This window comes from Schistocerca piceifrons, chromosome 2 (genome assembly GCF_021461385.2).
Source record: "Schistocerca piceifrons isolate TAMUIC-IGC-003096 chromosome 2, iqSchPice1.1, whole genome shotgun sequence".
NCBI lineage: Eukaryota > Metazoa > Arthropoda > Insecta > Orthoptera > Acrididae > Schistocerca > Schistocerca piceifrons.
Window position 1 is genome coordinate 657564588 of NC_060139.1, and position 22234 is coordinate 657586821.

General features: G+C 40.2%; 1 protein-coding gene across 1 annotated transcript in view; it reads left to right on the plus strand.

Moving 5' to 3' along the window:
• The first annotated feature begins 1234 nt into the window (after positions 1-1234).
• Positions 1235-22234, plus strand: part of LOC124777020 (mitochondrial mRNA pseudouridine synthase Trub2) — a 31067-nt gene continuing 10067 nt past the window's right edge. Inside the window, exons 1-3 of the mRNA XM_047252272.1 lie at positions 1235-1489; positions 1597-1788; positions 10311-10527. Coding sequence (XP_047108228.1) covers positions 1369-1489; positions 1597-1788; positions 10311-10527 — 530 coding nt within the window. The 5' untranslated portion in view covers positions 1235-1368. The remainder of the gene's footprint in view (positions 1490-1596; positions 1789-10310; positions 10528-22234) is intronic.

Here is a 22234-nt window from a genome sequence, read left to right on the forward strand (position 1 = left end):
TGAGTTAAAGGCGATGACTGATTGAGAAGGATCACAAACAGTAGTAAATCGTATGCTTATTGAGGTCGTAAGAAATCTACACTAGCTTTTCACTACTCTAGTGTTACGCTATCCGCTAGAAATGACGTCTATGATTTGGAATCAGGTCCTCCCATTCAGCCACATACCTGCGCTGGATCACAGCCACAAGTGAATTATATTTCTGGCGCTCTCACATCTCGAAACGAGTCACCTTTCTCGAACCAATCTGCTACAGTAAATATCCAACATGGTCTTAGTCAGTCCCTACACATCTTGCAACTGCTTCCATTTCTCTGCGCATGTGATCTTTCCATTTTAAGTCGGAACTGAGCAGACGTCGGACAAAGCCATTGCCACCACCTTTTGCAATTCGTCTATAAACAAAGCGAACTGAGTTAATGCGACAGGACCTTGTTTTGGCCATTCGGCGGATATGCGTGCATTGTGGTGCGTTGCCAAACTACATACAAGTACTACAGATCTACGTTCATTCAAATCTATCAGCCCAACATGCTATCATCGTTATTCTCTACCCCGCAATAGAGAAAAATTATCAACTATAGAAGCTCAAATAAGTTCATCCGATATAGAACTCACATAGACGCCATTACTCGCGCGATGACGCAAAGCTGCGTTGGGGATCCAGCGCGGAGAGAGAGAGAGAGAGAGAGAGAGAGAGAGAGAGAGAGAGAGAGAGAGAGAGATATTTCGAAATGCTTCCCAGAATAGCACAGCGTGCAGCCCTCCAAGCATTCCTAACGGCGTACTTTGTCCCTCACTGAATTTACCCGCCAAACTGCTGGTGCTACTGCTCCCTGTGTGGAACGAACCTATTAAATACATGTGTATTGATACACTACAGTGGGTTGTTTAAAGTTTCATCACCTCTACTCTAGGAGAATGATCGTATCCCATGTACTATACCGTAAATCGCAAGAAACGCTCCTGTGATCCTGTTTAGTTCGTTGAAACACTGTTTTCTAACACGCTTTGTACACTGCCAAACATTTCGTTTCTCTGCCACGACTTAGAGGCCTGCGCCAGATCTAAATTGACATTAAGAAGTTCTCTTATGGGTCTGTGGAATGAATAATTAATCTAATCTAAATCTAATGTAATTATGTATATATCTCACTTCACCACACATAGTCTCTGGTGCAACTTGCGACCGAGTATTCGTGGATAAGAATGTCTTCAAGATAGAAGATAGTGCTTTGACATGTCGTCGTCGTTTATGTTATGATGTGCGAGTTGTTCATGTTGTTATTTGTTACCATTGTGTGAGTTTTATTGTACGTGGAATGAAATTTCGATCTCGTGAAAGTTTATTTTTCCATCTTTGCTAACATGGTTTTGACAGAGGCACAGTTAAAGTGGAAACTATTGAACGGAGTTATTTGCGTGTATAAAAATGCTGGTGTAAGCGTAAATAACGTTCGGAGAACGCTCATTGGACATATTTGTGAAGGTCCGTCTTTGTATGCGCTAGGATGTCTGCTATTCAATGCCAGACCTAATCTGCGAAGACAGAACCAATTGGCAATATTCTGTAATGTATTCGCTTTCCCTGTACAGATTTATGTAAGCTTGAAAGCCGACCGCCATTAAACCATGTATATATTGAAGGAGACCCAACCAAATCGTTAACAGTTTCTGTGGCTCCGAAATATTCTGATAGCCCACTCGTTACGGGACCACGGTATCAACCGCAAGATGTTCGATGCTCATGGGCTACGATTCTTGGTAGAGACACCTCAGGAGTGTTTGGTAAGGATAAAAAATTTACGTTGATTTATTCGTTAATACGTAAACTCAAAGAATACCACTGCTAACCATGGACAGTGTTCATTTGTAGTAACAGCCCTAGTGAAAACATACATGAACCAACTATTATGTCGTTAGGTGAGAGGAATGTGTATATTAGTTTAGACATTGTTATGAACGTTTATAATTCTTTTGCGCAGTACTGTGAAGTTGTTGGATTAGACCATTATGTCTTTGATAAAGTTGTCTTTATTGGTGGTTACACCAGCAATGGAATGACAATCGGTGATTTTTTTTTCACTTTATGGATAAAAAGAATAAGAATCATTATGAAGGACAAATGTTTTCTCTGTGTTCTCTACATACGCAAAGAATTATAATTTTCTTAGTGAAAGAGTTTATGAAAAAAAAATTGGCAACAGACTGGTATATTTCTGTCATGGGTCATTCCACGTCAAATCAACCAATTGTACTACATGATTTGAAGCACGACCTCTCAGATTTGGATGAATTTTTTTTTCATGTAGTGTACCCACTAACACTAGTTTACATTTGAAATTTAAAATTTTTCTGACTTTTGGTTTTTGAGTATCAAGGGTTTAAAAATAAAAAAAAAAAACCTTTGTTTTTGATCAATTGATGATTGTTTTAAAATGGTGTAGCTCAAAAACTATACAACCTTGAGAGCTCAAACTTGCATCATTGTTTTCCTCTAAAAATTCCCTTCAACTTGATATGTAACATGACAATGCTACCTAAATCTGAAATTTTTAAACTATTCCAAAAAAAAAAAACATTTTTTGAAATTTCCAAAATACATACCCTCGGATTTTTTAATAAAAGTTGTATGTGTTGTCCAGTCTAACTGACTACATGCATGCAAAGTTTCAAGATGGGATCTCAATGGGTTCTTGTATAAAATAATATTTTACTACCGCAGTACACACGAGTGAGGTTAAAAGCAGACAATTTCTGGGCTATGAATACTAAGGTAGGCCTATGTAATACTAACAAGCCTTTTTATGCAACATTACCCTCTTATTGTCCATTACTTCATTAAATGTTATTTTAATGCGAGAATAAAATATATAAAAAATAATAACTTAAGAATCGTATGATTTTATATGACATTCACTTTTTATTATAGAAAAACATGCGATTTTCGTATAGGGTCAAGGCTCTAGTTTTGGCCACTACCCCACTTATGGCCACCTTGATGTAATGGGTGCAGTTTTAAGCTCCTTTGGAATACCAGGCAGTCCTACCATAGATTATAATAAGCAATATGAAATGTGCTATTCAGTTGTCTATAGAAACGTTTCTTTGTTTGGTCTTATTTGTAGTCACCATTTAATGAAAAGCTCTATGAACTTGCAGAAGTTGAGTTATGTAGTGTTTTTCTTTAAGCAACACACAATCTGTTTTTTTGTATTCTACATGTTGTACAAAACATCAGAAGAAACTTAATTTATTGAGAGGTAAGATTAAGTATTATATTTTTATTTACTACAAGTTAAACATGATAAAACCAAAAAACGTGTCATTAATGTGGCCGTAAGTGGGGCCTCTATCCTACATTAAAATGTGTATGAAACAATCATAGCCAAAAAGACTTATGAGTGCTCTATATTGTACTGTGTTTTAGTGTTAAGTCGTCCAAGTGATCTAGTATAGAGCGGTGTAGTCTTAGTGTACGCCATGCCATGTATGTGGTAACATATCAGACATCATAAAATACGATTATTTACTAAATTTATTTTTTCTGGAATGTTCCAAATAATAGAAATGTAGTTATTTAAGTTGTGTGTGTGTGTGTATGTGTGTGTGTGCGCGAGTGTATACCTGTCCTTTTTTCCCCCTAAGGTAAGTCTTTCCACTCCCGGGATTGGAATGACTCCTTACCTTCTCCCTTAAAACCCACATCCTTTCGTCTTTCCCTCTCCTTCCCTCTTTCCTGATGAAGCAACCGTTTGTTGCGAAAGCTTGAATTTTGTGTGTATGTTTGTGTGTCTATCGACCTGCCAGCACTTTCGTTTGGCAAGTCACATCATCTTTGTTTTTATATATATACTTTTTGATAGTAGAATTTGTTACTTAACAGAAATGACATCTCAGAAGAATTGGGCGATTATTGCTGCTAAATGTTGTAAGAACAACATAAGAAAGTGTACAATCACTAAGGAATGTAACAGACTGGATGTGATCTGAAGACTTAGGAATCATTAGTGGCATGAAAATATGTGATGTATGTAGGAAAAAGGTTAGTAACAAACACAAAACAGAAGAAGTAGTTTTACCTTGCAGTATCGAAAATGTAAACGATTGTTTTATTGATCCTCAATCTTCCGTAGACTATTTGAACAAGTCCCCTGGAACTCATTGGTGAGTCACCACTAAAGAAGAAAAAGTTTGCTGTGCCTACCTATACAAAGAAAAAAACTTGATAAAATAAGGTCTAGCTTAGAAAAGTACTTACTACCATAATCCAGATGCCATGAAGGGTACAGGGTGCACCCATCTGCAGGTGGTCGCTCATGTCAGCATCAATGATGTATGTCACTATGGATCAGAAGAAATCCTCTCTGGCTTCCGGCGGCTATCTGATTTGGTGAAGGTTGCCAGTCTCGCTAGCGGGATGAAAGCAGACCTCACCATCTGCAGCATCGTCGACAGGACTGACTGCGGACCTTTGGTACAGAGCCAAGTGGAGGGTCTGAATCAGAGGCTGAGATGGTTCTGCGATCGTGTGGGCTGCAGATTCCTCGACTTGCGCCATAGGGTGGTGGGGTTTCGGGTTCCGCTGGATAGGTCAGGAGTCCACTACACACAGCAGGCAGCTGGACGGGTAGCAGAGGTTGTGTGACATGGACTGAGCGGTTTTTAACGTTAAATGGCCTCGGGCAAGTACAGAAAGGGCAACAGCCTCAAAAGGTGTGGACCAAAGTCAGGACATGCGGGGACCAAGCAGCAATCGGTATTGTAATTGTAAACTGTCGAAGCTCCATTGGAAAAGTACCGTGACTTCAAGCGCTGGTAGAAAGCACCGAAGCTGAAATCATTATAGGTACGGAAACAGCCTTTGCATACAACCAGAATTTTTTTTTGGTTTCTGTGAAAGACTATTTGCCAGTATTCTGCTATGGTAGTCACTAAAAGCATCATGTATTGCTCTCTTGAGAACCAAAAGTGTTTCATTCACCGTCTATCTCTCTCTGTAGCCCTTTGCTTTGTTTTATGCCTATTATGTAGTAATCTCTGTTTCTTTAGAAGTTTCATTACACTGACTATATACCATAGCGGTTTCCTCCCATTATGGTCTCTTCTACTAGGTACATATCTATCCAGTGCATAGCTGTAGTTCCTCTACATGCTTCTGCCCTGTGCTGAAAGTTTCAAGTTCCCCATTGAGATGTGACACTACTGATTTTTTATGTAGTTTACTGAGCATATATATCTTTCCGCTTGGATTAATTGTCCTTTTTGCTTTGGTAATCATTGTTGGCACAACTATATCATGGTCACTAATACACTCCTGGAAATGGAAAAAAGAACACATTGACACCGGTGTGTCAGACCCACCATACTTGCTCCGGACACTGCGAGAGGGCTGTACAAGCAATGATCACACGCACGGCACAGCGGACACACCAGGAACCGCGGTGTTGGCCGTCGAATGGCGCTAGCTGCGCAGCATTTGTGCACCGCCGCCGTCAGTGTCAGCCAGTTTGCCGTGGCATACGGAGCTCCATCGCAGTCTTTAACACTGGTAGCATGCCGCGACAGCGTGGACGTGAACCGTATGTGCAGTTGACGGACTTTGAGCGAGGGCGTATGGTGGGCATGCGGGAGGCCGGGTGGACGTACCGCCGAATTGCTCAACACGTGGGGCATGAGGTCTCCACAGTACATCGATGTTGTCGCCAGTGGTCGGCGGAAGGTGCACGTGCCCGTCGACCTGGGACTGGACCGCAGCGACGCACGGATGCACGCCAAGACCATAGGATCCTACGCAGTGCCGTAGGGGACCGCACCGCCACTTCCCAGCAAATTAGGGACACTGTTGCTCCTGGGGTATCGGCGAGGACCATTCGCAACCGTCTCCATGAAGCTGGGCTACGGTCCCGCACATCGTTAGGCCGTCTTCCGCTCACGCCCCAACATCGTGCAGCCCGCCTCCAGTGGTGTCGCGACTGGCGTGAATGGAGGGACGAATGGAGGCGTGTCGTCTTCAGCGATGAGAGTCGCTTCTGCCTTGGTGCCAATGATGGTCGTATGCGTGTTTGGCGCCGTGCAGGTGAGCGCCACAATCAGGACTGCATACGACCGAGGCACACAGGGCCAACACCTGGCATCATGGCGTGGGGAGCGATCTCCTACACTGGCCGTACACCACTGGTGATCGTCGAGGGGACACTGAATAGTGCACGGTACATCCAAACCGTCATCGAACCCATCGTTCTACCATTCCTAGACCGGCAAGGGAACTTGCTGTTCCAACAGGACAATGAACGTCCGCATGTATCCCGTGCCACCCAACGTGCTCTAGAAGGTGTAAGTCAACTACCCTGGCCAGCAAGATCTCCGGATCTGTCCCCCATTGAGCATGTTTGGGACTGGATGAAGCGTCGTCTCACGCGGTCTGCATGTCCAGCACGAACGCTGGTCCAACTGAGGCGCCAGGTGGAAATGGCATGTCAAGCCGTTCCACAGGACTACATCCAGCATCTCTACGATCGTCTCCATGGGAGAATAGCAGCCTGCATTGCTGCGAAAGGTGGATATACACTGTACTAGTGCCGACATTGTGCATGCTCTGTTGCCTGTGTCTATGTGCCTGTGGTTCTGTCAGTGTGATCATGTGATGTATCTGACCCCAGGAATGTGTCAATAAAGTTTCCCCTTCCTGGGACAATGAATTCACGGTGTTCTTATTTCAGTTTCCAGGAGTGTATCAGTTTCAGTGTGGACATCTTCAAAGAGGTCAGGTCTGCATTTTACCAATAGGGCCATTGTGTTTTCATCATATGTGGAGTTCCAAGTTATTTGTTCTCTCAGAGAAGGCGTTTAGTAATGTTTCACAGGATTTCTTATCACACCCACTTCTAACAAGACTGTAATTTTGTTAGTTGACTTTTGAATCACTAAAAGTCGCCACCAATGATTACAGTATGGTGGAAGAACATAGACAAGTGAACTGAGGTTTTCTCTGAAGTTTTTGTTTACATCAGGATATGAGTCTGGTGGGCAATAGAAGAATCAGATTATTATTTTATGCCCACCCCTGATACCAAGTCTTGTCCAAACAATATCACATGCATCTTCAATTTCTATCTTGATGGATTTGAGTTTCTTGCCTGCAGTGGCAAATACACCACTGGCTATCCTTTCAATATGCACTTAAATTTTCCCCAAAAATTGCATTGCTATCAGTTTCAGGTTTCAATCAACTTTCTGTACCTAGTATTATGTGAGCTTCACTACATTTCATGAGCACTTCAAACTCTGGAATTTTATTGGGAATGCTTTGGCAGTTTACCATTAGGATTTTAATACTCTCGCCTGTGGGAGGTGTTTCTTTTGATCTTATACTGATACTTCTGGGTTTCCAACAGCTATCGTTATCTGGATTGGATGGAGAGTTGCCAAATTTGAAAACCCCTTGTGTGCACTTCGTACACAGTCAGCTACTTGAGTAGCAGACTCTGATGTGTAGTACACACCTGACCCATTTATGGGATCCTATAGTTCTGAACCATATGACAAAAGTACAGGAAGTCACAGCCTAGCTTCTCACAAAATCTTCGAAGTCTCTAGTGCAGTCCTTCTACTCAACTCATAGCCAAAGGGTCAAAATCAATTCTGGGGACAATGCTGCAAATTGTGAGCTTCATTGAAACTCCATGCACAACGGTGGTCTTCTCAACCTTCTCTGTCAGTAATTGGAATGACACAAGTATGGGCTCAAAGCTCAGATGACAGGCATCATTTGTTCCAAGATGTGCCACAATCTGTAATTGGTTTCACCCTGTTCCAACAGTGGCTGCTGGAATAGCCTCTTCAACATGTTGAATAAGGCCCCAGGCTTACACACTGAGTGCAAAGTTTCCCCAAAGAAGATGTGAGTCCTATTGGATGAGTTTCAGTGGGAGAGAGCACCTCAAACTAGTTGGTTAGAGTGACTGGTATAACATGCTGAGTACTCCCTGGTCCTTGTCCATCCTGTACAGGACACCTAGATCTACCATTGACACGTTACTCATTTGAATAGTCTCGCAAATGAATTTCTGACAGAGCTAAACCACAAAAACTATTCTGTTAGCATATTCTGTAGTCTTGCTGAGGCTTTTGATTGTATAGATCATAAAATTGTGCTTTGCAAACTAAGGTATGGTGTATAAACTGCAATTACTGAAAGAAAAAATCCACATTGACGAATGCTGCCATAGTGATAGATGTAAAGAACATAATATGGAATCAACAATGATTTGTACTTGTTCCATTCATATCCTCAACTGAAATAAAATATGTTCCAGTGACTTAAAAGGACACTTATAAAAACTGTAATGTTTATCAGTAACATAATTATACTTATCAAGGGCTGAAACTCGGCGTACCAGAAAAACACAGCCCAGATGATAGATGAAAAGGTCTACATTGAATCCACTGTAAATGATTTAAGTCAGTCTCAAAAGGGCTTATAATAATATGGCAATGGAAAGTATTTGGGGAAGTATAAATAATGGAAGGAGTCAAGGTAACAACTCATGATATAGTTGCGATAAGATGTCGATAGGAACATAAACGAGACAAAAGTTTGCTGAGCCTTTAAGTCCAGGTCCGAACCCACAAACGAGGTCTGCTGGAAAAGTATCAGCTTCATGCGAGTGTGAATTTTTTCCTGCCTGCTGATAGTGTCAAATGCTGGCAAGCAGCAGTTGAATGAGGTAGCAGTTTAAAGGCAGCTGGACATCGGTGGAGAGCAAGCCGTGGTCCAGTTGGCCGTCAACTTGTTGAAATGACTATCACTGTTTCAAGGTGAACATGATGGTGGTGTGAGACTGTCATGTGCATATCAGGGAAATTACGGAAGAGGTTGGTGTCAGTGCTTTCTTGACACAATCTGTTAAGACCAAAGATTTACCCATGAAGAGAGTGTTGGTGAAATTTGTTCCTAAGCTGCTGACGGTGGCGCAAAAGCAACTTTGTGTTGAAGTCTCACAGTAAATGCTGGACTCTACAAACAGCGACCTTGATTTCGTTCACACCATAATCACTGTATGATGAGCCCGTGGTGTACGGGTATGCTCCAGAAACCAAATCCCAATCGTCACAGTGGAAACATTCCTCATCACAAAGACCAAAGGAGGCCCACCAATTATGTCGAAGTGATGCTGACTGCTTTGTTTCACTCCAACAGCCTGGTACACCATGAGTACGCACCACAGGGTCAATCAATCACCAAAGACAACCACAGGGATGTCCTCCATCGCCTAGGTGATGCTGTGCAGCCCAAAAGACCAGACTTGGCACCCACATCATGACATGCAACACGTTATCTTGCTTTTGAGTCAGGCTTTTTTGGCAAAAAAACAGATTTCTGTGCTTCAACAGGCTCCTTACTGTAATGATATCGCCTCCTGCAACTTCTGGATGTTCCCCAAACTCAAGATCCCTTTGAAAGAAACACAGTTTCAGATGAGAGGACATTATGGTAGCAATGAAAGTCAAGATCAACTCCATTCTAAAAGACGTTTTTTCGGTACCCTTCTAACAACGGTGGCATCACTGTGAGAAGTGTGTGAAGTCCCAAAATAGGTATTTTGAGTGTAATTAGTTGTCCAACACTCCAGGTAAGCCAGTTTTTTCCCCCCTGGCCAACGGTCAGATAGTTTTCTAACAGACCTTGTATTGTCATTGATACCAGTGCTGAAATGCAGCAGCAGTCACACTAATAGTGTACATGTGAGCAAAGTATTATTTTTCCCATCCCTCGCTTTCTTTTCCTCCCTTAGCTGCCTTAGTTAACATTTTCTTCCTTCAATATCTGCCAGTTTCTGGTGATCTGCTGTGTAATTTCTCTATGTTTGCTGCAAAATCGTCATTCCAGTATCTGTTAATGGAGCCAAAATTGGGACCAATATATAATATAGGCCAATTCATTCATCAATATGCTAAATCACCTATTGCCCCCAGAATGTTGTGTTATTCGTGCAAGGAAGAGATCCTGGTTCAAACTCTGGTTCTGTACACCATTTTAATAGGCAGAAATGCTCATTAGAGCATGTACTAATGTCTGTTGAAAATAATGGTGCTGTATCAGCAGCACTAATAGTAGGTAGTGTTAATAGCATTATTAGAGGTGGTAATAACAGAAGAAAAATAGAGTTAACAACCAGATACTATATTTAGCATTTATTGTTTTACAGAACTCTGTAAGACAATTACTTGTTTATTATGCCACAATTTAATAAATTACGGTATCAAATATTGGAATAGATTATAAATTGATAATTTCTCATTTGCAGTTATTGGTATAAATAAAGGAGCACGAGCAACTCAGAAATTTCATTTGAGTAGACCAACAAGAAGTTACCATATAAAGGGACAGCTGGGCTACGCCACTGACACTTATTTCCGAGATGGGAAAGTGGTTGAGAAGGCAACATTTGGACATGTGAAGCAAGCAAAGTTGGATAGAGTTCTGGCATCTGTCCAAGCAGCACATCAAAAACACATGTTTCAGTAAGTTAAAGAAGAATGCATGTATAAGTATATTCTTGCATTAAATTGCCCCTCTCGTAATATGCATGTAAAAGAAAACTCATTGTGCATTAGGGTAATCAGAATTCTGCCTAAGGGTTTCCTGGATATGTTCTTGAACTGCTGAATCAAATGTCTTCCAAGTACACACTTATTAAACTGTAGCAGTTACCATGTCACTAATCTTGAGCTTGATGTAGCAACAAAAATCAGTTGTAAATAATGTTTTTGTGAAAACTTTTCCTCAACCTGTCAGCATAGTGTCAGCTCGACTACTTCCATAGATAGTGTTTACTTTTCATTGTAGGTTCCTTCAGTGGATGCAGTGGAGCTGTAGTGGCATTTTGATGCATAGTAAAAGTTTCGTTGTAAGATAATTGTGGTGTCACCGCCAGACACCACACTTGCTAGGTGGTAGCCTTTAAATCGGCCGTGGTCCGTTAGTATACGTCGGACCCGCATGTCGCCACTATCAGTGATTGCAGACCGAGCGCCGCCACACGGCAGGTCTAGAGAGACTTCCTAGCACTCGCCCCAGTTGTACAACTGACTTTGCTAGCGATGGTTCACTGACAAAATACGCTCTCATTTGCCGAGACGATAGTTAGCATAGCCTTCAGCTACATCATTTGCTATGACCTAGCAAGGCGCCATTACCAGTTACTATTGATACTGTGAATCATGTAGCGTCACGAGCGACATTCACCATTAATGGATTAAAGTTAAGTAGTCCACCAGCTACGTTCGTTTTTTCTAAATTCTAATTTCCTTGTCCTGTTCCAGACCTCACGCCTGCCTGCGTGAGCTAAAACGCGTGCCTTTCGGCTTCCTCTAGTAACACGGTGTTGGCTCTCCTGCCAACCACAACAATAATTACATGAGTGGTAGTCAATTTGTAAGATTCAGTATGTTGTTGTTGTTGTTGTGGTCTTCAGTCCTGAGACTGGTTTGATGCAGCTCTTCATGCTACCCTATCGTCTGCAAGCTTCTTCATCTCCCAGTACTTACTGCAACCTACATCCTTCTGAATCTGCTTAGTGTATTCATCTCTTGGTCTCCCTTTACGATTTTTACCCTCCACGCTGCCCTCCAATCCTAAATTTATGAACCCTTGATGCCTCAGAACATGCCCTACCAACCGGTCCCTTCTTCTTGTGAAGTTGTGCCACAAACTCCTCTTCTCTCCTATTCTATTCAATACCTCCTCATTAGTTACGTGACCTACCCATCTAATCTTCAGCATTCTTCTGTAGCACCACATTTCGAAAGCTTCTATTCTCTTCTTGTCCAAACTAGTTATCATCCATGTTTCACTTCCATACATGGCTACACTCCATACAAATACTTTCAGAAACAACTTCCTGACACTTAAATCTATACTCAATGTTAACAAACTCCTCTTCTTCAGAAACGCTTGCCTTGCCATTGCCAGTCTACATTTTATATCTTCTCTACTTCGACCATCATCAGTTATTTTGCTCCAAAAATAGCAAAACTCCTTTAATACTGTAAGTGTCTCATTTCCTAATCTAATTCCCTCAGCATCACCCGACTTAATTCAACTACATTCCATGATCCTCGTTTTGCTTTTGTTGATGTTCATCTTATATCCTCCTTTTAAGACACTGTCCATTCTGTTCAACTGCACTTCCAAGTCCTTTGCTGTCTCTGACAGAATTACAATGCCATCGGCGAACCTCAAAGTTGTTATTTCTTCTCCATGGATTTTAATACCTACTCCGAACTTTTCTTTTGTTTCCTTTATTGCTTGCTCGATATACAGATTGAATAACATCGGGGAGAGGCTACAACCCTGTCTCACTCCCTTCCCAACCACTGCTTCCCTTTCATTTCCCTTGACTCTTATACCTGCCATCTGGTTTCTGTACAAATTTTAAATAGCCTTTCGCTCCCTGTATTTTACTCCTGCCACCTTCAGAATTTGAAGCAGAGTATTCCAGTCAACATTGTCAAAAGCTTTCTCTAAGTCTACAAATGCTAGAAACTTAGGTTTGCCTTTCCTTAATCTTTTTTCTAAGATAAGGCGTAAGGTCAGTATTGCCTCAAGTGTTCCAACATTTCTACGGAATCCAAACTGATCTTCCCCGAGGTCAACTTCTACAAGTTTTTCCATTCGTCTGTAAAGAATTCGCGTTAGTATTTTGCAGCTGTGACTTATTAAACTGATAGTTCGGTAATTTTCACATCTGTCAACACCTGCTTTCTTTGGAATTGGAATTATCATAGTCTTCTAGAAGTCTGAGTGTATTTCCCCTGTCTCATACATCTTGCTCACCAGATGGTAGAGTTCTGTTAGGGCTGGCTCTCCCAAGGCTATCAATAGTTGTAATGGAATGTTGTCTACTCCCTGGGCCTTGTTTCGACTCAGGTCTTTCAGTGCTCTGTCAAACTCTTCACGCAGTATCGTATCTCCTATTTCATCTTCATCTACATCCTCTTCCATTTCCATAATATTGTCCTCAAGTACATCGCCCTTGTATAGACCCTCTATATACTCCGTCCCGCCCCGGCCCCAGGAGTAGACAACATTCCATTAGAACTACTGATGGCCTTGGGAGAGCCAGTCATGACAAAACTCTACCATCTGGTGAGCAAGATGTATGAGACAGGCGAAATACCCACAGACTTCAAGAAAAATATAATAATTCCAATCCCAAAGAAAGTAGGTGTTGACAGATGTGAAAATTACCGAACTATCAGTTTAATAAGTCACAGCTGCAAAATACTAACGCAAATTCTTTACAGACGAATGGAAAAACTGGTAGAAGCGGACCTCGGGGAAGATCAGTTTGGATTCCGTAGAAATGTTGGAACACGTGAGGCAATACTAACCTTACGACTTATCTTAGAAGAAAGATTAAGAAAAGGCAAACCTACGTTTCTAGCATTTGTAGACTTAGAGAAAGCTTTTGACAACATTAACTGGAATACCCTCTTTCAAATTCTGAAGGTGGCAGGGGTAAAATACAGGGAGCGAAAGGCTATTTACAATTTGCACAGAAACCAGATGGCAGTTATAAGAGTCGAGGGGCATGAAAGGGAAGCAGTGGTTGGGAAAGGAGTGAGACAGGGTTGTAGCCTCTCCCCGATGTTATTCAATCTCTATATATTGAGCAAGCAGTAAAGGAAACAAAAGAAAAATTCGGAGTAGCTATTAAAATTCATGGAGAAGAAATAAAAACTTTGAGGTTCGCCGATGACATTGTAATTCTGTCAGAGACAGCTAAGGACTTGGAAGAGCAGTTGAACGGAATGGACAGTGTCTTGAAAGGAGCATATAAGATGAACATCAACAAAAGCATAATGAGGATAATGGAATGTAGTCAAATTAAATCGGGTGATGCTGAGGGGATTAGATTAGGAAATGAGACACTTAAAATAGTAAAGGAGTTTTGCTATTTAGGGAGTAAAATAACTGATGATGGTCAAAGCAGAGAGGATATAAAATGTAGACTGGCAATGGCAAGGAAATCGTTTCTGAAGAAGAGAAATTTGTTAACATCGAGTATAGATTTAAGTGTCAGGAAGTCGTTTCTGAAAGTATTTGTATGGAGTGTAGCCATGTATGGAAGTGAAACATGGACGATAACCAGTTTGGACAAGAAGAGAATAGAAGCTTTCGAAATGTGGTGCTACAGAAGAATGCTGAAGATTAGCTGGGTAGATCACGTAACTAATGAGGAGGTATTGAATAGGATTGGGGAGAAGAGAAGTTTGTGGCACAACTTGACTAGAAGAAGGAATCGGTTGGTAGGACATGTTTTGAGGTATCAAGGGATCACAAATTTAGCATTGGAGGGCAGTGTGGAGGGTAAAAATCGTAGAGGGAGACCAAGAGATGAATACACTAAGCAGATTCAGAAGGATGTAGGTTGCAGTAGGTACTGGGAGATGAAGAAGCTTGCACAGGATAGAGTAGCATGGAGAGCTGCATCAAACCAGTCTCAGGACTGAAGAGCACAACAACAACAATACTCCGTCCACCTTTCTGCTTTCCCTTCTTTGCTTAGAACTGGGTTCCCATCTGAGCTCTTGATATTCATACAAGTGGTTCTCTTTTCTCCAAAGGTCTCTTTAATTTTCCTGTAGGCAGTATCTATCTTACCCCAAGTGAGATAAGCCTCTACATCCTTACATTTGTCCTCTAGCCATCCCTGTTTAGCCATTTTGCACTTCCTGTCGATCTCATTTTTGAGACGTTTGTATTCCTTTTTGCCTGCTTCTTTTACTGCAGGTTCAATAAGCAGAAGTTTAACAGTTTCTGGTTTCCAGGAAGATCATTTACCTCCTGTCTGTTATCCAATACATCAGCATAGTCTTCGCAGTACATACTACTACACTAATATCCTACACTCACATTTTATCTCCACTGTAATATTTCGTTCCCTGGCTCTGACCTTCCCAAAACTATTTCTTTGATACACTAAGCATTGTATATTATCTGACATGACAGTTAGATGTGCAAATTTGGTAGTCATTCAAGGAAGCAAATTCAGTATTCATTCAAGGAAATCATAAAGGTCATGTTGTGTCGTCAGTTTTGTCCTGGTACCTAGGAAGGCTGTCAATTGTTTCCCTAGGTGAGCAGCACTATTTATGTTGCAAATTTCGCAGAAAATGTGTCTGTGTCATATTTAAATGAAAGATATGTGGGAATGATGATCCAAGTCGATCCCAGATTGAGTTTTAGATTTCACTGCCATCTTGTAGTAGAAACAAAGAACTTCCACACTGTGAAACTTAAACTTCGAAGAAATGACCGATGTCCATGTAATTCAGGTTCAAAGTTGCTTTGGATAATGATCAAAGTCACATTGTTCCTTTGGAAGGGGCGACCAGAGTCCACACATTCTGGTGTTAATTATTCATTGTTGTAAACAGTCTGAGAATAAGATTGTTAGTGCACTCATAGTTGTGCTGTAGCTCTTTGCCAAGATAGTGTTCAAATATTTGGATGATGTCAAGCAGTATTTGTGATAATTCTACTGAAAAACCTGCAGCTGGTTCAAAGAAGAGGGAGGGTGCATTTCAAGTGCTTCAAAACGCATGCAAGCTATGAGTCACAACTCTGGCAATGGCTTTAAGTGTTCGCCCGTGAAGTATTTTGTAAATGCGACTAGCTCGGAAAGAAATGCATTGATTGAAGAGTTTAATGAACTAGCATCTTATGATAAACAAAATGCACATCTGTCTGGTCTGATCAGTGAAGTCTGTATTTGGCAGGAATATTGTTAAGGTAGTAAGGGATGAAAAGCATTTCCGTCCATCCATGGCGTTACAGGATGGACGAAACATTCCTTAGCCACTACACAGCAAGCACACATAGAGATAAGGGGTAAACATAATAATAGGGTACACGAACTTAAGAGTGAAATAATAGACAAAGTTCATTAAGGTAGACAATCGATCAAAGAATATACTACCCATTTCAGCTTGCATATGACAGTAAGAAACTATATTTGTCTGAAGACTTTACTGACAGGAAGTTACATCAGATGCACTTAAACTAATTTTCAGAGACCCAATAGCCTGTGAATACTATTATCACATTTTTGTGACAAAATGTCTGCTACTGAGCGACTGACACCTCAAACATCAATTTAAGCTGATGTTGCTCAAGCTGATTCACAGATAGCTTGCAATCGAAACCAGAGTTGCAATTACAATGGATTACCAGAAAAATCTTCCACTTCCCAATAGCGCAACAAGTGAGATTTACTACAGATGGCAGCTGCCATTTTACTAATCTAACATACAGTGCCTTTGTACAGGGAAGTCCATTTTCTATACCTACAATCAAACAATTTCAAACAATGATTCAGATGAAGTTCATTCTATGTGATGACATTACTCCACTAAATTCGTATCTTGCAGTGTACACGAACTCGGTGTATTCTGCAATTCTTGCTCAGAACAGAACAAGAACTACAGTGTGTTTTGTTTCTGTCTTTCCTTGATGCTTGCAAAAGGCAGGTTTGTCTACAACTGTGTAACCCAGTGAAAGGTCATTTCTATCTTGAATGTGACAGAATATGGCCCTAGTAAATACAAAGGCAAAATGTGAAACACCAAATGACTGGTGTCAAGTTACGGAAATTGAAGACGACTTCCAGAACCCATTGTTGCAGTGGACTGCAAGCAGAACTTTCTTCAGTGGGGAAGATTTCTAAATGAAAGTTACAGGAAGAAATACCCTTTTGCTCAAAGAATTATCTCAAAGGTTCTCGTGATGCAGAATGATAAACTGCCCCGCCTGCGACGGCTATGCTTTGACCCATATGGAAACTGCAAGATCATTGAAGCTCCTTATCTTCCCAAGTTAAAGGAGAAGCCCCTGCCTTCGCAAATTCATCTACAACTTCTTGACATCCCTAAAGCAAAATATGACAGTCTGCAAATTTTGATGCGGTTTTGTGGCCCAGTAGTTCAGCAATATTTAAGTTCATTATCATGATGAAAGGAGAAAATATAAAAATGCAGTAAGTGAAACAGGCAAAAAGGAATACAAACGTCTCAAAAATGAGATCGACAGGAAGTGCAAAATGACTAAGCAGGGATGGCTAGAGGACAAATGTAAGGATGTAGAGGCCTATCTCACTAGGGGTAAGATAGATACCACCTACAGGAAAATTAAAGAGACCTTTGGAGGTAAGAGAACGACTGGTATGAATATCAAGAGCTCAGATGGAAACCCAGTTCTAAGCAAAGAAGGGAAAGCAGAAAGGTGGAAGGAGTATATAGAGGGTCTATACAAGGGCGATGTACTTGAGGACAATATTATGGAAATGGAAGAGGATGTAGATGAAGATGAAATGGGAGATACGATACTGCGTGAAGAGTTCGACAGAGCACTGAAAGACCTGAGTCGAAACAAGGCCCCCGGAATAGACAATATTTCATTGGAACTACTGACGGCCGTGGGAGAGCCAGTCCTGACAAAACTCTACCATCTGGTGAGCAAGATGTATGAAACAGGCGAAATACCCTCAGACTTCAAGAAGAATATAATAATTCCAATCCCAAAGAAAGCAGGTGTTGACAGATGTGAAAATTACCGAACTATCAGCTTAATAAGTCACAGCTGCAAAATACTAACACGAATTCTTTACAGACGAATGGAAAAACTAGTAGAAGCCAACCTCGGGGAAGATCAGTTTGGATTCCGTAGAAACATTGGAACACGTGAGGCAATACTGACCTTATGACTTATCTTAGAAGAAAGATTAAGGAAAGGCAAACCTACGTTTCTAGCATTTGTAGACTTAGAGAAAGCTTTTGACAATGTTGACTGGAATACTCTCTTTCAAATTCTGAAGGTGGCAGGGGTAAAATACAGGGAGCGAAAGGCTATTTACAATTTGTACAGAAACCAGATGGCAGTTATAAGAGTCGAGGGACATGAAAGGGAAGCACTGATTGGGAAGGGAGTAAGACAGGGTTGTAGCCTCTCCCCGATGTTGTTCAATCTGTATATTGAGCAAACAGTAAAGGAAACAAAAGAAAAATTCGGGGTAGGTATTAAAATTCATGGAGAAGAAATAAAAACTTTGAGGTTCGCCGATGACATTGTAATTCTGTCAGAGACAGCAAAGGACTTGGAAGAGCAGTTGAATGGAATGGACAGTGTCTTGAAAGGAGGATATAAGATGAACATCAACAAAAGCAAAACAAGGATAATGGAATGTAGTCTAATTAAGTCGGGTGATGCTGAGGGAATTAGATTAGGAAATGAGGCACTTAAAGTAGTAAAGGAGTTTTGCTATTTGGGGAGCAAAATAACTGATGATGGTCGAAGTAGAGAGGATATAAAATGTAGGCTGGCAATGGCAAGGAAAGCGTTTCTGAAGAAGAGAAATTTGTTAACATCCAGTATTGATTTAAGTGTCAGGAAGTCATTTCTGAAAGTATTCGTATGGAGTGTAGCCATGTATGGAAGTGAAACATGGACGATAAATAGTTTGGACAAGAAGAGAATAGAAGCTTTCGAAATGTGGTGCTACAGAAGAATGCTGAAGATTAGATGGGTAGATCACATAACTAATGAGGAAGTATTGAATAGGATTGGGGAGAAGAGAAGTTTGTGGCACAACTTGACCAGAAGAAGGGATCGGTTGGTAGGACATGTTCTGAGGCATCAAGGGATCACCAATTTAGTATTGGAGGGCAGCGTGGAGGGTAAAAATCGTAGAGGGAGACCAAGAGATGAATACACTAAGCAGATTCAGAAGGATTTAGGTTGCAGTAGGTACTGGGAGATGAAAAAGCTTGCACAGGATAGAGTGGCATGGAGAGCTGCATCAAACCAGTCTCAGGACTGAAGACCACAACAACAACAACATCATGATGAAGATGAGGGAGATAACGTTTCATAATATTACAAACATTCTAACTCTTGGCTTAGAAATTTTTCATGTATTTATATAGTGCTATTAATATATGTTACTGTATTGCATTATTAAAAAATAAGTTCTGCCTCATGTGTAAAGTTGATATTTAGGGAAAAAAAGTTCTAACCATACTTTCTATGCTTTTAAATTCATTTAAGATATTGTAAAGACTTTAATAATAATTTTTACCTCACAGAATTAATTCTGTTTATTGTTGTACTAAGTTTTTCACTCTTATACTGTATTATTGCAAATAGACCTACTATTACGTCAAGATAAAAGATTGCTTTATTGAATTATTCTGTGTGTCAAGTATAAAAGTGATATGTTGGTAATAATATTCAGAAAAAAGTAGTTTTTAAGCATTTAAATTCATTTCGGGTAGACTAGACTTAGATTATTTTTACTGTGCAAATTTGGTGTATTGTTGTATTCATACATTTTTCATTGTTGTACTGCACTATTGCAAGTGGATATCATGTCATTATACAACATATAACATATAAAATAGACAACAATTTAGGAGGGGGTCTATAAATTATTTACAATAGAAACCTAATAACAGTCCTCAAGGTTTAAAATTTGATTTTCTCAGAATCTTGCAAACTGAACTTGGATTACTGTTCCCACGTACCCTTCAAATGGTACCGGTACACCTGGAATTGTTGATTTTCTTAGTGAGCTGGCTCCACATTATATTGTTCTGACTTCAGGCCAACTTATTTCTTATTGCTCCTAACTTCTCATGAAACTAGCTTTAGTTCTTTATTTATTTATTTTATTTTATTCTATTGAGCCTTTATGTAACACAACATACAATTACATAAAGCACTATCTTAAGTGAATATTACTTAAGCAAGTTAAGGTATCATCACAACAACAAAACAATTGAGTAACATAAACATTTCCATTGAACTGAAACTTTCAATATTGCTTCACCAACTCGGTCACCTTCCAGCCCATCTTAGACCTCTGGCTACACTACAAATCAACATGTCACCAGATCTAAAATGTCATACCCACGTTCATTGACTTCACCAACTCACAACTGGAATATCACCTTTCAGCTTAACCTAGATTTTGTATTATGCTACAGATTAGTCTGTTATGGTGATCTAAACTCCAAAAACAAATATTGTCCGTATTCTTTTCTCATGTTTGCTCACATATGACGTCCCACATCACATCGCCACTTTGATGCAACATTGTCTGGGCATGGTACCATGTTATATTGTAGAACAACAGTCACAAAATAAAACTGACATTCTGGCCACAGTTACTGTGGTCGTCCTCTCAGTAGACCCAGAGGAAGACCAACCATGGCCGCAACATCAGTTTCATTCTGTGACATTTATTTCACGATATAACATAGTACAGAGCCAGGAAACTTTTATTTTAATGGACTTTGGCTATGGAACCCTACATACTTACAAAAATATTGGTGTGATAGGTTAAATATTAATCTGAAATTATTAATAGTAGGGACGGAATAACAAAGGTGACAACCATCTCCTACTATGTAGAAACATACTAGCATTCCTGTGGAATAGTGCAGGAACAATGTGGAAAGCCTAAACCTGCATGTACAGAAATTAAGCATAAAAATGTAATATCCCGTTTCAGCAGCTGAAATATTGTATGCTTTTATAAATGCTGTACTTGGTGGTTTTCTTCCATTTTGTATACTGTTAACATTAATTGAATACCTGCCGGCAAAAATGTTGTAACCCTCAAAATACAAATTGTACAGGAGGCGCGAAAAACCATTAACTATGGAACAGGTTTACAAACGGCAGAAATAGCATTCACAATCACTTGAAATGAGTCCATAGCTGATTAATGTGTACAAGTTGTGGCAGTACGTGACCTGAAAAGCAAGATATTACAGATTTTCGTTTGGCATCCAGGAAAAAACATTGTAACTCTAACGAGAGTAGCGCACTTTTGTGGGTTACAACATTTATACCATTGATATTATTTAACCTCTAATACTGTTTATTGGTTTTATTCTCATTAGGCGTAAAAACAATTTGCATTATACAATGTCGGAACTTCTGGGTGTTTGACTGAAGGCGGAAATATTGTTACAAATTAAGGGTTTGTAGTGATAAACGTTCACTTTTTCATTTCACAAGAATATAACGAAACAGAATTGATACTGCACACGCAGTTTAAACGAACTGTTATTAATAGTTCCCACTGTGTAACATGATCATTCACAGCACACAAGATGTATTGTTGCAAACGTACATTTTGCGTGATCAACCATGACATTGTCATTTTACTTCATCTTTAGGTTTTCATAAAACTCTCAGTATTTTTTAAGAATATATCTATACATGTCTAGCAGCTTAGCTTTCTTTCCCACAGAGACAGGCAATGGCTCACCATAAAGTCTAGGTAGGTCATTCAAGCTAAACACCATTATAGTCTAAAGTGTAGAATTCTTGAAACAGCTCTCTGTTGTCCTCCATTTTTAGTGTTTTACTCTGGTATCTACATTTGCAGGTAGCAATCTATAAAGGGAGCACGACGTAATGATACATATAGTTAACCACATTAACGTCAAAGGTAAAGGCTATGACAGCGCATTACAATATAATGTTTGTAAATAACATATGGAATCTCCCATTTCACAGAAATATTGTGTTAGATTAGCATACAATTTTTATGCACCAACCTGTTCAGCAGGGATTTTCCCGGGTACCGGTTTGCTATTGTGGGCCAAATATGGTTGCCCCAAATTCTGTTTGTGTTTCTTCGCATTCCTCTTCCATTCACTATACTTAATTTTCCTTTTCTGGCCCCTATTTATATCTTCGCACATGCTCTGACTTAACGTCGCACAACATTTATTCTCCATGTTTACAACATTTCTGCATCCGAGCACCTCGCAACGAATAGGAAACAATCAAAAAATGGTGCTTAATGTACATGTTTGCCAATATAACTTCATACGTGCCTTACTCTTGGCCCATACAATGTTTATACGTGACAAACTGGTTTCTTTGAAAAGTGAGGGTTACAGTGTTGTTGCCGGCAGGTATTCAATTGTATTTTGAAATTTAAACACTGTATTCCCACATAACATGGTTAATATGTAATATGTTTAAAAATTGATTAAGCCTAACATAAACTATACTGATGTTCAAATAAGATGACAATTGCATGTAGCATTCTGCACAGAGAAGGATGGAGAACTCATTGCAGCATTGCGAGTGTGCTATCTGTTTCTGTCCCATGCCTCAAACTCCAGCTGTTGCTTACCCTAGTAATTGTCA